General features: G+C 43.5%; 1 protein-coding gene across 1 annotated transcript in view; it reads left to right on the forward strand.

Annotated features, from left to right (window-relative positions):
• Positions 1-14,966, forward strand: part of LOC121532314 (solute carrier family 45 member 3-like) — a 114,653-nt gene extending 99,687 nt beyond the window's left edge. Inside the window, exons 3-5 of the mRNA XM_041838181.2 lie at positions 2,942-3,775; positions 6,524-6,789; positions 12,806-14,966. Coding sequence (XP_041694115.1) covers positions 2,942-3,775; positions 6,524-6,789; positions 12,806-13,249 — 1,544 coding nt within the window. The 3' untranslated portion in view covers positions 13,250-14,966. The remainder of the gene's footprint in view (positions 1-2,941; positions 3,776-6,523; positions 6,790-12,805) is intronic.
• The last annotated feature ends 195 nt before the right edge of the window (positions 14,967-15,161 follow it).

Consider the following 15,161-nt stretch of genomic DNA (forward strand, 5'->3'; position numbering starts at 1 on the left):
ACTTCTCTGGATTTATACTTCCCAGTTGCCTCTCTTTAATTCTTTAATCTACTCTTCTCTGTCTCTGTCAGGCTTTCTGGAGAGTGGCTCAGGGGCATGTCTCATGTTAGAAAAGCACATTATAGTGTGTGTCCTGTATTTGAGTTGCAAAGCACATGGTGGGGTGTGTATGCTGCTTATAAGTTAGAGAGCACATGTGGTGTGTGTGTGTATTCTATATGAGAAAGCACATTGCTGTGTGTGTACATACTGGGATTGTATGTCAAATCAAATGTATTGGTCACATACACATATTTAGCAGATGTTATTGCGGGTGTAGTGAAATGCTTGTGGTGTGGTGAGGGAAAGAGAGCTCATATTTAGCGGAGTAGGACTGTGTGTGAGAGTTCAGACTGTACCATCATGCTCTACAGTCATGGTCAAAAGTTTTGAGAATGACACAAATATTAATTTTCACAAAGTCTGCTGCCTCAGTTTTTATGATGGCAATTTGCATATACTCCAGAATGTTATGAAGAGTGATCAGATGAATTGCAATGAATTGCAAAGTCCCTCTTTGCCATGAAAATGAACTCATGTCAGTGATTCTCTCGTTAACACAGGTGAGAGTGTTGACGAGGACAAGGCTGTAGATCACTCTGTCCTGCTGATTGAGTTAGAATAACAGACTGGAAGCTTTAAAAGGAGGGTGGTGCTTGAAATCATTGTTCTTCCTCTGTTAACCATGGTTACCTGCAAGGAAACACGTGCCGTCATCATTGCTTTGCACAAAAAGGGCTTCACAGGCAAGGATATTACTGCTAGTATGATTGCACCTAAATCAACCATTTATCGGATCATCAAGAACTTCAAGGAGAGAGGTTCAATTGTTGTGAAGAAGGCTTCAGGGCGCCCAAGAAAGTCCAGCAAGCGCCAGGACCGTCTCCTAAAGTTGATTCAGCTGCGGGATCGGGGCACCACCAGTGCAGAGCTTGCTCAGGAATGGCAGCAGGCAGGTGTGAGTGCATCTGCACGCACAGTGAGGCAAAGACTTTTGGAGGATGGCCTGGTGTCAAGAAGGGCAGCGAGGAAGCCACTTCTCTCCAGGAAAAACATCAGGGACAGACTGATATTCTGCAAAAGGTACAGGGATTGGACTGCTGAGGACTGGGGTAAAGTCATGTTCTCTGATGAATCCCCTTTCCGATTGTTTGGGGCATCCGGAAAAAAGCTTGTCCGGAGAGGACAAGGTGAGCGTTACCATCAGTCCTGTGTCATGCCAACAGTAAAGCATCCTGAGACCATTCATGTGTGTGGTTGCTTCTCTGCCAAGGGAGAGGGCTCACTCACAATTTTGCCTATGAACACAGCCATGAATAAAGAATGGTAACACATCCTCCGAGAGCAACTTCTCCCAACCATCCAAGAACAGTTTGGTGACGAACGATGCCTTTTCCAGCATGATGGAGCACCTTGCCATAAGGCAAAAGTGATAACTAAGTGGCTCGGGGAACAAAACATCGACATTTTGGGTCCATGGCCAGGAAACTCCCCAGACCTTAATCCCATTGAGAATTTGTGGTCAATCCTCAAGAGGCGGGTGGACAAACAAAAACCCACAAATTCTGACAAACTTCAAGCATTGATTATGCAAGAATGGGCTGCCATCAGTCAGGATGTGGCCCAGAAGTTAATTGACAGCATGCAGGGGCGGATTGCAGAGGTCTTGAAAAAGAAGGGTCAACACTGCAAATATTGACTCTTTGCATAAACTTAATGTAATTGTCAATAAAAGCCTTTGACACTTATGGAATGCTTGTAATTATACTTCAGTATACCATAGTAACATCTGACAAAAATATCTCATAACACTGAAGCAGCAAACTTTGTGAAGACCAATACTTGTGTCATTCTCAAAACTTTTGACCACGACTGTACACACTGGATTGTTATAAAGGGCCTCCAAAGCTGTGGCAGCCAGGCAGAAATGTGACTGAGGGTCTGACTGCAGTGACCCATTCTGTATGTCTCTGTCTCTGTCTCTGGCCTTCCGTACGCCTGTCTTTCCGTCCGTCTGTCTGTCTGTCTGTGGGGCTGCTCCACTGAGAGCCTGTCAACATGAACTAAACCCCCAACCAACAAACCAACCACATATTCTTTACCTTAGGAAATGTTTTCCTGGGAACCATTACACAACTTAATGCCAATAAAATAGTATCTGGTTTCTTTCATTTCATTGTGTAACAGTTTCCAACAAAGTGTTGTTGTCAGATATCCATCCAGGTAGATAAAACCCATACATAAAAGGTAATTGTCTGGGAATGGAGTAATGGAATTTCTCTATTCATACAGTATACTCTCCAGTCTCCACACATATTTCATCAGCATGACACTTATGGCATCCCTCATGTGGATTTAGTTAATATAATTGTATTTTTATTCTCTATGGAATTTGAAACCATGTTTTTAAAAGAAGCATTCCTTGCATGCTCCCATTGTAAAACCAGAGGCGTACATCTGGCCATTGTGGGGAATGTGAGTTGAATGTGAGCTGTGTTGCTCCACAAGCAGCCTTTCTCATGAGGTGTTCCAATTAGCCCAAGCTAGCAGTGGGGAGCAGTGGGGAGGAGAGGGAGGTTGATGGTGAGTTAGCTTGGGGCACAGAACCATTGGTAGTCAGCCTTCACTAGCACTCAAAGAGATGGATGGAGCAGTGAGGGGGCCAGTGGGGCCACAGAGCCTGCCTCCAAGCCCTGTCAGCATAGGGAAGGTAGTGAAATAGTAAGCTGGAAGATACCAGAAAACATCAGATGCAGCCAGGACATTTGTTGGATTGCAGATTTCCCAGTTCACAGGTAAATATTGTGGTAAAACTCAAATCCAATAACTATTATGTTGGCTTTGACTTTGATACTGACAACCAATTAATCAACATCACTAATTCCCTCATTTTTCTCCCCAGGTATTGGCCCAGTGTTAGGTCTCATCTTCATCCCTCTGATTGGCTCAGCCAGTGACCATTGCAACAGCAGCTACGGCCGCCGCCGGCCCTTCATCTGGCTGCTGTCCCTGGGCGTCCTCTTAGCCCTCTTCATCATCCCCCATGCCAACCTGCTGGCTGCCTACTTCTCCTGGGGCGGACGCACCCTGCAGGTGGCCTTCCTCATTCTCGGTGTGGGCCTGCTCGACTTCTGTGGCCAGGTGTGCTTCACGCCGCTGGAGGCGCTCCTGTCTGACCTGTACCGCGATGAGGAGGACTGCAACCAGGCCTTCGCCATGTTCTCCTTTATGGTCAGCCTGGGAGGCTGCGTGGGCTACCTACTGCCTGCACTGGACTGGAGCCGGGGCCTGCTGTCCGTCTACCTGGGCGGCCAGGCAGAGTGCCTCTTCTTCATGCTCATCCTCATCTTCGTGACCAGCGTGCTGATCACCATGAAGGTGTTGGAGGAGTCGCCGTGTGCCGGCGCCGCGGCCCTGGAGCCCGGTCCTCTCTTGGAGGCAGGCCGCTGTGGCGTGCCGCGCTCCTGCTGCTACCTGCTCAAGTGCAAGCTGCGGCTGCTCAAGTTGGATCCGCTGCTGTGCCTGCTGAGGACGTGCTGGTCCATGACGCCGGTCATCTACCGCAGCTACTGCCACGTGCCCCGGGTGATGAGGCAGCTGTGTGTGGCCCAGCTCTGCAGCTGGATGGCCGTCATGTCCTTCATGCTCTTTTATACAGACTTTATGGGGGAGGGGCTGTACGAGGGCATGCCCAGCGCTGCCCCCGGGACCGCCTCCAGGCAACGCTACGACGACGGTGAGTTGACTCTCTTTTTGTAGATATACTATGTGATTCTATCACTAACTTTGGCAGGGCAAGCTTCAGAGTGCCTCTCCATCTCTCATGTAGACACTATTTGATATTATCACATAAATACTTTGGCTGGGCAAGCTCTGCTTCATTGGGACTAGATCCTTGATCGTTGATGGATTCACAATCAGAGAACCCAAAGTTCTCAAATGCCCAATAGAGCAGTGGTGTAAAGTAACTAAGTAAAAATAAGTTGAAGGACTACTTAAGTCGTTTTTTGGGGTACCTGTACTTTACTTTACTATTTATATGTTTGACAACTTTTAATTTTACTCCACTACATTCCTAAATAAAAAATGTGTTTTTTACTCCCATACATTTTCCCTGACACCCAAAAGTACTTGTTGCATTTCGAATGCTCAGGCAGGACAGAAATATGGTCCAATTCAAGCACCTATCAATATAACGTGTTGCCATCCCTACTGCCTCTGGACCATAAATTATGTCTGAGTGTTGGAGTGTGCCCCTGGGCTGTCCCTAAATTTAGAAAAACAAGAACATTGTGCTGTCTGTTTTTTTCTTAATATAAGGAATTTGATGTATAGCATTTACTTTTACTTTTACTCAAGTATGAAAATGTACTACATTTCCACCACTGTACACTGTACATTTCAATCCAGATACTGTATGTGCTTTTACGAAGATAAAAAAAACATGTAGGCTATGAGGATTACACGTTTATATTCGTAGGTACATCCATCGTAACAAGAAATAGATGACAATGGTGGTCATTTCAACTTGTTGTATTTTTTCCCAACCGCTATGACTGATTGGTGGCACTGTCCGCTAAGACAGTTGGCTCATAGTTGTGAGTTCTAATCCCACATGGGGCAGATATATATTTTTTCTTCAAATCCTTTATTTACAATATTCATCCTGTGCCCACACACTTCTAATTCTGAAAAGTGAAAGCATACCTGTGAGAGGGGTTGCCCTGGTAGTAGTTGTAGGATTTTATACAGTACCCAAAACCAATCTATGAGTTAATTTGACTACTGGAAAAAGAGCTACTGCAGTGGGGTTTGGATTGAATTGAGCGCCTAATCTTCATTTTCAAGGTGACGATTGCACTTTTCTTCCCAACACAATACCGCAATACATTTTAGTCCACATTTCAAATATTTTGTTGAAACTAACTGTCAAGAGCCGTATTTGCTTGTAATGTACATCATTTTATTATCAGAGCGTGCCAGTGGTCTTCTAGTAAGTATGTTTTAGTGAGAAAGTGTTGGGATCAGGTACAACTATATTTACCCACCCCCAAAATGAATATGTATGATCAATTCCCCCCACCCACAACTTCTCACCTCAATGCATTTTTTTTTGTTTGAAGGGTTTGGGCAAAGGCTGAAATTGGGGTTGAGAGTAAAAGGCGCTGCATGGTCAATCCGACGTCTGGATTGGCCGTGCAGCATTTACGGTGATAAGGCCTCTGCAGAAGTCAGGGCATTCATACGTATTGTGCTTCTCAGAGCAGCACAGAGCTGTTGTGCAGAGCTGTTGTCAAGGAAGTGAGTTTGTGTTTACACAGGACCTCCTGCCCCCACCTACCATCAACCAATCATGTCAATGCGGAGCTATACGTAGCTATATGGAGCCCTCCGCGTTGTTAAAAAATGTGGGAAGTGCATGACGATGCGGTATGGAGCTCAATTTGGCCTCTGCATGCCTCCAGAGGCTCCACAATTGCGTCACACCCTCCATACGGAGCCTCCGACCACATTTTCAGATCAACCATAAATTGGCTTTTACCCTTTAATAGTGTGGTTCATAATCCCCTACACGCTTAGAAAAAAGGTTGGTTATAAAATAGAACCCTTTTTGGTTCCAGGTAGAACCCTTTTGGGTTCCATGTAGAACACTCTGTGGAAAGGGTTCTACATGGAATCCAAAATAGTTGGTGGGACCCAGACCTGGGTTTAAATACTAGTTGAATTCTTTGGAGCGTTTGCTCTAGCCTGCCTGGAGTGCCAGATGGGCAGGGTTTTCAGTTTTGGGACTATTCTATTGGTCCATTAAGCCATGCAAGCTCAATCAAGCACAGCTTAAGTATTTGAAAATATATCATATAGTTTTTTTACCTAGATCTGGTGGGACTGGAGCAAGAGCTTCCTCGCCCGCAGAGCTCTCACTCAGGGTTTATTTAATGTTAATTTGGTCTGTGATGGTTTCCGATACAGTCCAGTCAAACTGTTTGCTGACTCAACCGTTTGCTGGTCTTTAAATTCCTCACAGAGCACATCTGTTCTGTGTGTTGATGGCTTGTGCAAACAGAATTGCAAAACACATAAAGAACCATTACATATATAGGTTAATCTGTGGTGCTGTATCTTTAGACAGGTTGAAAGTATGATGTGAAATGGAAAAAACACACTTATAACACAAATCATAACCCGGCTCCTACAGGGGTATTTTTGAATACTTAGTGTCCGGATTAGGTTACTGGTTGTATTTTACATTTGCAACCGCAGCAGGTTGTGGTGTATTAGTACTGTGTTTGACCTTGTTCTTGGGTTGTGCCTGTTTGTGTATGCATGAACCAAGGACGATTAGTAATCTAATGGCTAGCTAACTAACCAGAATTAGAATAATGTAGAATTACTGTAACCAATAACCTAAATGTTAGGGCATAGAATTAATATAACATAATATTTTATCTTAATTTGTTGCCACAATTTCAATCCTGTCTTGCAGGCATCCGTATGGGCAGCCTGGGCCTGTTCCTGCAGTGTGCTACCTCAACTGTCTTCTCCCTGCTCATGAGCCGACTGGTCCGCCATTTTGGCTCGCGCCGGGTCTACCTGAGCAGCATGGTGAGCTTCACCATCTCTGCCCTGGTCATATGTATGTCCAAGAGCGTGGTCCTGGTCACCCTGATGTCAGCTCTGACAGGCTTTGCCTACGCCACGCTGCAGACGCTGCCCTACACCCTCACCTGCCACTACCACAAGGAAATGGAGGTAAGGACAGAAAGGCACACATACATAAAGGACTCTGCGGTCCCTGCACTGAGAATCGTGTACAGCTCTGGAAAAAAGTTAATTATCAGTTTCTCTGGTTTTACTATTTATAGGTATGTGTTTGGGTAAAAATAACATTTTTGTTTTATTCTATAAACTACTGACAACATTTCTCCCAAATTCCACATTTTTTTGTCATTTAGAACATTTATTTGCAGATAATGACTGGTCAAAATAACAAAAAAGATGCAGTGTTGTCAGACCTCGAATAATGCAAAGAAAATTAGTTCATGTTCATTTTTAAACAACACAATACTAATGTTTTAGTTCAGAAATCAATATTTGGTGGAATAACCCTGATTTTCAATCACAGCTTTCATGCGTCTTGGCATGCTCTCCACCAGTCTTTCACATTGATGTTGGGTGACTTTATGCCACTCCTGGCGCAAAAAATCAAACAGCTCGGCTTTGTTTGATGGCTTGTGACCATCCATCTTCCTCTTCCTCACATTACAGAAGTTTTCAATGGGGTTCAGGTCTGGAGATTGGGCTGGCCATGACAGGGTCTTGATCTGTTGGTCCTCCATCCACACCTTGATTGACCTGGCTGTGTGGCATGGCGCATTGTCCTGCTGGAAAAACCAATCCTCAGAGTTGGGGAACAATGTCAGAGCAAAAGGAAGCACGTTTTCTTCCAGGACAACCTTGTATGTGGCTTGATTCATGCGTCCTTCACAAAGACAAATCTGCCCGATTCCAGCCTTGCTGAAGCACCCCCAGATCATCACCGATCCTCCACCAAATTTCACAGTGGATGCGAGACACTGTGGGTTGTAGGCCTCTCCAGGTCTCCATCTAACCATTAGACGACCAGGTGTTGGGCAAAGCTGAAAATTGGACTCATCAGAGAAGATGACCTTACTCCAGTCCAATCCTTATGGTCTTTTGCAAACCTCAGCCTGGCTCTTCTTTGCTTCTCATTGATGAAGGGCTTTTTTTCTAGCTTTGCATGACTTCAGCCCTGCCCCTAGGAGCCTGTCTCGAACCGTCCTCACCGTGCACTTCACCCCAGCTGCCGTTTACCATTCTTTTTGTAGGTCACTTGATGTCATCCTACGGTTGTTGAGTGACATTCAAATGAGTTGGCGGTCATCCCGGTCAGTAGAGAGTCGTTTTCGCCCTCTGCCGGTCTGTAGCTTTGTTGTCCCCAATGTCTGCTGCTTGACCTTGTTCTTATGAACCGCCGTCTTTGAAATTTTAAGGATGGAAGCAACCTGACGCTCACTGTATCCCTCTGCCAGTAAAGCCAGAATTGAAACCTTCTTTTCCTCACTCAAAACTTTCCTTTTCAACTCTTTTGGCATGGTCAATAGTTATTTTTTAAAATTAATATTACTTTTGAGGTACGATTAGCACTGTTTTTGCCATCCAGCTGGTCCTATTGCAAGAGGATAGTGACGACCACAGCAGTGGTTTTTATACTTTTCCTCGTTAAATAGGATTTGGTTCAGGTGATAACCTAATCAGTACCTAATTCAGTAGAATGAGGTGTGCCTGTGTTGGAATTCAACAGACACTGGAATGGAATGGCTGTCATACATGTAGAGATGCTGATTTAAGAACATTTTGCAGTGGTCTCTTAATTTTTTCCACAGCTGTATATGGGTAATTCTATAAACTAGGATTCCTACAATGAACAACTTGTTACAGCTGTTGATAAATCATTGATAATAATCTGCCTTTTTCATGTCATTACATTAAGATATAAAGGGGGATCATAGCTATATTCAATCAAATTAACAAGTTGATTTAAAACCTATGTTTAACCCTTCATCATTGTTGGTGTCTTGACAGATTTGTCCAAAATCATGAGCCATAAAACATTACTTTTCTGTCCTTGCATTTAGGGCAGTGTAAATTGTCCTTATCATATATTAAGCATTAATCAGTTAAATTAGACATTGAACTTGAACCCTGTAAGAATCCTGGATCTAGGCCTCCCGAGTGGCGCAGCGGTCTAAGGCACTGCATCACAGTGCTTGAGGCATCACTACAGATCCGGGTTCGATCCCGGGCTGTGTCGCAGCCGGCCGCGACCGGGAGACCCATGAGGCGACGCACAATTGGCCCAGCGTCGTCCGGGTTAGGGGAGGGTTTGGCCGGCTGGGATGTCCTTGTACCATCGCGCTCTAGCGACTCCTGTGGCGGGCCGGGCGCATGCACGCTGACACGGTCGCCAGTTGTACGGTGTTTCCTCCGACACATTGGTGCGGCTGGCTTCCGGGTTAAGCAAGCAGTGTGTCAAGAAGCAGTGCGGCTTGGCAGGTTTGTGTTTCGGAGGACGCATGGCTCTCGACATTCGCCTCTCCCGAGTCCGTACGGGAGTTGCAGCGATGGGACAAGACTGTAACTACCAATTAGATATCACGAAAAAGGGGGTAAAAAGTACCATAAAAATAAAATAGAATCCTTGATCTAGCAGTGTAAGTACAGGTACATAACATTTCGTGTCTCCTTATGTTATGGGGTGAAAACAGTTTTCATGGGCACACAAATCCAAAATAATGTATGCATTGCAAAATCGAATGCTTCTAACCAATAAAGAGTCACCTTACCTTGATACTTAACACCTACATCGATACTGTCATTAACGTGGTTCTTCAATAATTATATAATATACACCGTGATATTTTCACACATCATCATCTGATCCAGGAAGGAATTTTCCGAATGACAGTCAAGTGAGGAACAGCTGTTATGATAGCACATGCCATGCAACAACAGCCCAAGTGCTGGATAAAGGAATGCAAGGAATGTCCAGAATATTTTGGTGTCTCATTCGTTTCACTGGTGAAGAAGGTTGTGTCTGGATCCACTGTTGGATCTAATATTCCTAGCGAATTGATGTTGATCATCTGTTGTTGTCTGCTTGATTTACAGCAGGGTCTCCTTAGATTTAACAGAGAAAGCATCAAGGTAATGAGTTCATGTTTTCATATGTTTTTGTGCCTCGGATTGGACACTGAGTCTACTGTGTGCAATTGTATAGGATAGACTTGTGCAACACCCAACACTATTCCTATTAATTATTCTGGATATAATGACAACAAATTACATAGTCTAGTGGGCTTATTCACAAAATGATCTGGTAATGAAATAACATGACAAATACATTTTGTTTTCCATGTTAGACCTGCAATTTTAAACAATACAAGGGGCTTGAAGTAGCCTTCTTCAACTAGAATTTGGAGCTCAGAAATTCAAGTACTGGAATAGGCCTACCTTGAAAATCAGACATTTCCTCAATTTGGTACTTGAAAAGTCCTTGTAATTATTGTAGGCAATTTATGTTCTCCTGCTCCTTTATAATTATCTGTGATTTCATTTTTGATCAATTTTTGTGAGAGATGTGGCCACTTGATTCCCGCCGCTTCAATTGAAGGGTGTTGCGCTACTCTGTTGCGGTAAAACCACGTGGATTATTATGAGGACGACAACATCTAATGTTGGCTCCAACTTGGCTTTCCATACAAATCCTTCCATTAAAAAAGGAACCTACTTTTTGGTCACTTTCTCATTATAAAAACAGCGATGGTGAGATTCAAATGGTGAGATAAATGCTACCGCTATTCATGGCTTTATTATGTGTGCCTGCGTCGGCCACATAGGCTACAAAAGAATTGCAGTGCATGCATCCAATCTATTTAGTCAGGCAATGTCCACATTATTCACACATATTTTAGAATGTAATAATACTTTGAATATCAATGCATTGGCAAGGCCTAAAATATTAATTATTCTTAAAGTGGTAATGGCCTACTTTTTTGACACTTTTTGCATGCACTTTGTGGGGACGGGGGGTTCTATATTAGGCCCTATATGTACAATTATATAAATTGTACAATTGTATAACTTTGAGGTCCTTGAAAATTACAATTAAGTGCTTGAAAAAGTCCCTGAAAGTCCTTGAATTTGACTTGCCAATGTCGGTATGAACCGTGCTTAAAGGATGTATAGTCCTAGGCCTATGTTGTTGTATACAGTGAGGGGAAAAAGTATTTGATCCCCTGCTGATTTTGTACGTTTGCCCACTGACAAAGACATGATCAGACTATAATTTTAATGGTAGGTTTATTTGAACAGTGAGAGAAAAGCGCATGTAAAAAAAAGTATAAATTGATTTGCATTTTAATGAGGGAAATAAGTATTTGACCCCTCTGCAAAACATGACTTAGTACAAAACCCTTGTTGGCAATCACAGAGGTCAGACGTTTCTTGTAGTTGGCCACCAGGTTTGCACACATCTCAGGAGGGATTTTGTTCCACTCCACTTTGCAGATCTTCTCCAAGTCATTAAGGTTTCGAGGCTGACGTTTGGCAACTTGAACCTTCAGCTCCCTCCACAGATTTTCTATGGGATTAAGGTCTGGAGACTGGCTAGGCCACTCCAGGACCTTAATGTGCTTCTTCTTGAGCCACTCCTTTGTTGCCTTGGCCGTGTGTTTTGGGTCATTGTCATGCTGGAATACCCATCCATGACCCATTTTCAATGCCCTGGCTGAGGGAAGGAGGTTCTCACCCAAGATTTTACGGTACATGGCCCCGTCCATCGTCCCTTTGATGTGGTGAAATTGTCCTGTCCCCTTAGCAGAAAAACACCCCCAAAGCATAATGTTTCCACCTCCATGTTTGACGGTGGGGATGGTGTTCTTGGGGTCATAGACAGCATTCCTCCTCATCCAAACACGGCGAGTTGAGTTGATGCCAAAGCGCTCAATTTTGGTCTCATCTGACCACAGCACTTTCACCCAGTTCTCCTCTGAATCATTCAGATGTTCATTGGCAAACTTCAGACGGGCATGTATAGGTGCTTTCTTGAGCAGGGGGACCTTGCGGGCGCTGCAGGATTTCAGTCCTTCACGGCGTAGTGTGTTACCAATTGTTTTCTTGGTGACTATGGTCCCAGCTGCCTTGAGATCATTGACAAGATCCTCCCGTGTAGTTCTGGGCTGATTCCTCACCGTTCTCATGATCATTGCAACTCCATGAGGTGAGATCTTGCATGGAGCCCCAGGCCGAGGGAGATTTACAGTTATTTTGTGTTTCTTCCATTTGCGAATAATCGCACCAACTGTTGTCACCTTCTCACCAAGCTGCTTGGCGATGGTCTTGTAGCCCATTCCAGCCTTGTGTAGGTCTACAATCTTGTCCCTGACATCCTTGGAGAGCTCTTTGGTCTTGGCCATGGTGGAGAGTTTGGAAATGGATTGATTGATTGCTTCTGTGGACAGGTGTCTTTTATACAGGTAACAAACTGAGATTAGGAGCACTCCCTTTAAGAGTGTGCTCCTAATCTCAGCTCGTTACCTGTATAAAAGACACCTGGGAGCCAGAAATCTTTCTGATTGAGAGGGGGTCAAATACTTATTTCCCTCATTAAAATGCAAATCAATTTATAACATTTTTGACATGCGTTTTTCTGGATTATTTTGTTGTTATTCTGTCTCTCACTGTTCAAATAAACCTACCATTAAAATTATAGACTGATCATTTCTTTGTCAGTGGGCAAACGTACAAAATCAGCAGGGGATCAAATACTTTTTTCCCTCACTGTAGGTGGAGTTCTGGGCTAATTTGCATATATTCACTTTTATTCCTCTAAGTACACACGTGGAACTGCATAAAAATCATTTTTATTTTTGTTTCAAACCATTTTGACATTTTGGATCCCAATGTCACACACTGGCCCCATTATTTATAGAAAGACCCATATGGGATCATATTCTAACCCTGATACATTTCTGTTGACTCCTTTAGACGCCATGTATCGGCTGAGTCAACAGCCATGTATATTACTCATATTCCAATACAAACAAACGCTCACATCTTGCTCATAATTTTTCTACCTCTCTCCTGACACATATTCAAATCTAGCCCTACACACACAAACTCCCTTGCACACAATGCCTAGGCCTAGACTGTATATTGAATGTACTTATATCTCCTTGCATTTCAGGTTTACATGCCAAATAAGAAAACCCAAAACATGCTTAAGAATGGGATTGCGATCAAGCGGGACTCGATCACGCATTTGACAGCCATGGACGAGGAGGGGTGGCTAACCCACAAACTGGGTTGCACCAATGGGCATGCCTTCTTCAGCCAGGACGGCTCAGACTACTACCCCCCTCCCCACGGCCAGAATGGATCGTCCCTCAGCGCCACGGGCCCCGAGCAGGATGAGCCAGAGGGCTACGAGAAGCGCGGCGTAGGATTGGACTTTGCCATCCTGGACAGCACCTTCCTCCTCTCTCAGGTCTTCCCCACTCTCTTCATGGGCATGATAGTTCAGTTCACAAAGTCTGTCACTGCCTATATGGCCTCCTCCGCCATTTTTGGCATCATTGCTATTTATCTGGCCAACCAGATCATCTTTGACCAAAAGGACCTCAATAGCTGAAAGAACCAGGAACCAGTAGTGAAGGAATGCACCCTTGGATGCACGACTGCTTCCAGCATGTAACGCTCCAGTGTTGTTGCTGGCCGTTGCCATGGCATCACCAATGCATTGCAATGAGGCAGCCGTCTGTACGTTTGTATGTATGTGTGTGGCAGAATTAAAGGAAAATGACAATTGTTACCTCCAGAGATTACTGCAGGCAGTTACTATGGCTACGAGAGAGAGGCATTAGCTGGTCTGTCGACGCTGTCTGTGTACTTAAGAGTGTCTCTCACCTTGTTCCCCTCAGTCACATAGAAGGCCGCTCAGAGAGGTCCCTTCTCCTTCTCCTCGGGTACAACTAGCTACACAGCTTGATCAGACTCCATCAGACCTTAGACAACTGAAATACAGACGTATTAACATTTTACTCTCATCTATGTGTGAAGTGGTGGAGTTTGTCAACATTATATCTTTAAAATAGTCTGCTCTTAGTCGAAGTCAACAGGAGATTATTGCTCACTTCTCATTCAGACTGGCCGCGGGAGATAGGAACAAGCCAATCTGGAGAGCCCATTACCTGCTTGGGAAAGAATCCGGTCTCACATAGCTACATGCTGCTACTCTAGGGCCATGTTTTGTTTGTTCTTATCAGCCAGGTTGTGCTTGCGGTCACAATTAGTGAGTTATGCATTACTCACAGAGACTTACATGTTATCACACACAAGTGATAAGTCAAATGAGATCATTGGACTTGTTCCTTGAAGAAACGGCGAATAGAAAAATTGGGAATGATAAGTGTCACTTGCCCCTAGTGTTGGATGTTTTTTGGTAATTAACAGGTTTATCATATATATTTTGCATATGAATACAGATATGTATATCCCTATGGGAATTTCTTATGTAACCTTTTTGGTAGAGGTCATCTATGAGGTCATCTGTGAGGTCATCTGTGTAACTGAGATGTTAGGATGAAGTTGTTCAAAGGTATCATTGCTTTTTTTTTAAGAACGTCTCATCTCAGGATATTCCCCTCTTTTCTAGAAATATCAGACAGTGCCATATAGTGCCATTCATTACAGAATCTCTACTGCCATTATGTTCAACATGATATGACAATCTAGGAAAGTAAATGAGGTTAATTATCCAACACTTTAAAAATCGAGGTACACTTAATATTCCCATGAGCAAAATACCAAAAAGTCAACACTGCAGCGATACTGTGAACTGGGTTACTGAAAATAGTTTTGGTATGATGACAGTTTTCTGTGTTCTGTTAATTTTTTTTAGACTTTGTTCTGTGTACCATACATCTCTTCTGAAGGTCAACGTGTGTGTGTGTGTGTGTGTGTGTGTGTGTGTGTGTGTGTGTGTGTGTGTGTGTGTGAAAGAGAGAGAATTTCAAAGTGCAAGTGTGAGTGCTGTGAAGAGAGCAGGGCAACATGGTATGACTTTGGATAAGTGCAGTCTCTCCTCACCTAAGAGAATACTGCAGACTTTCTGTATCTCATCCGTTGATGTATATTTAAATAGTAATTTACATTTTAGTAATTTAGCAGATACTCTTACCCAGAGCGACTTATAGTAGTGAGTGCATACATTTTCGTACTTTTTCGTAACCAAACATAATTTAATAGCCCATTTATGCAATGATGAGGTTGCTAAATACAGTTGGCCCTATTGGATATACAGTGCATTCGGAAAGTATTCAGACCCCTTGACTTTTTCCACATTTTGTTACGTTACAGCCTTATTCTAAAATTGATTAAATTGTTTTTTCCCCCTCATCAATCTACACACAATGCCCCATAATAACAAAGCAAAAACAGGTTTTTATAAATTTTTGCAAATGTATATATTTTTTTAAAACCGGAAATATCACATTTACATAAGTATTCAGACCCTTTACTCAATACTTTGTTGAAGCACCTTT

This window comes from Coregonus clupeaformis, chromosome 19 (assembly GCF_020615455.1).
Source record: "Coregonus clupeaformis isolate EN_2021a chromosome 19, ASM2061545v1, whole genome shotgun sequence".
Classification (NCBI taxonomy): domain Eukaryota; kingdom Metazoa; phylum Chordata; class Actinopteri; order Salmoniformes; family Salmonidae; genus Coregonus; species Coregonus clupeaformis.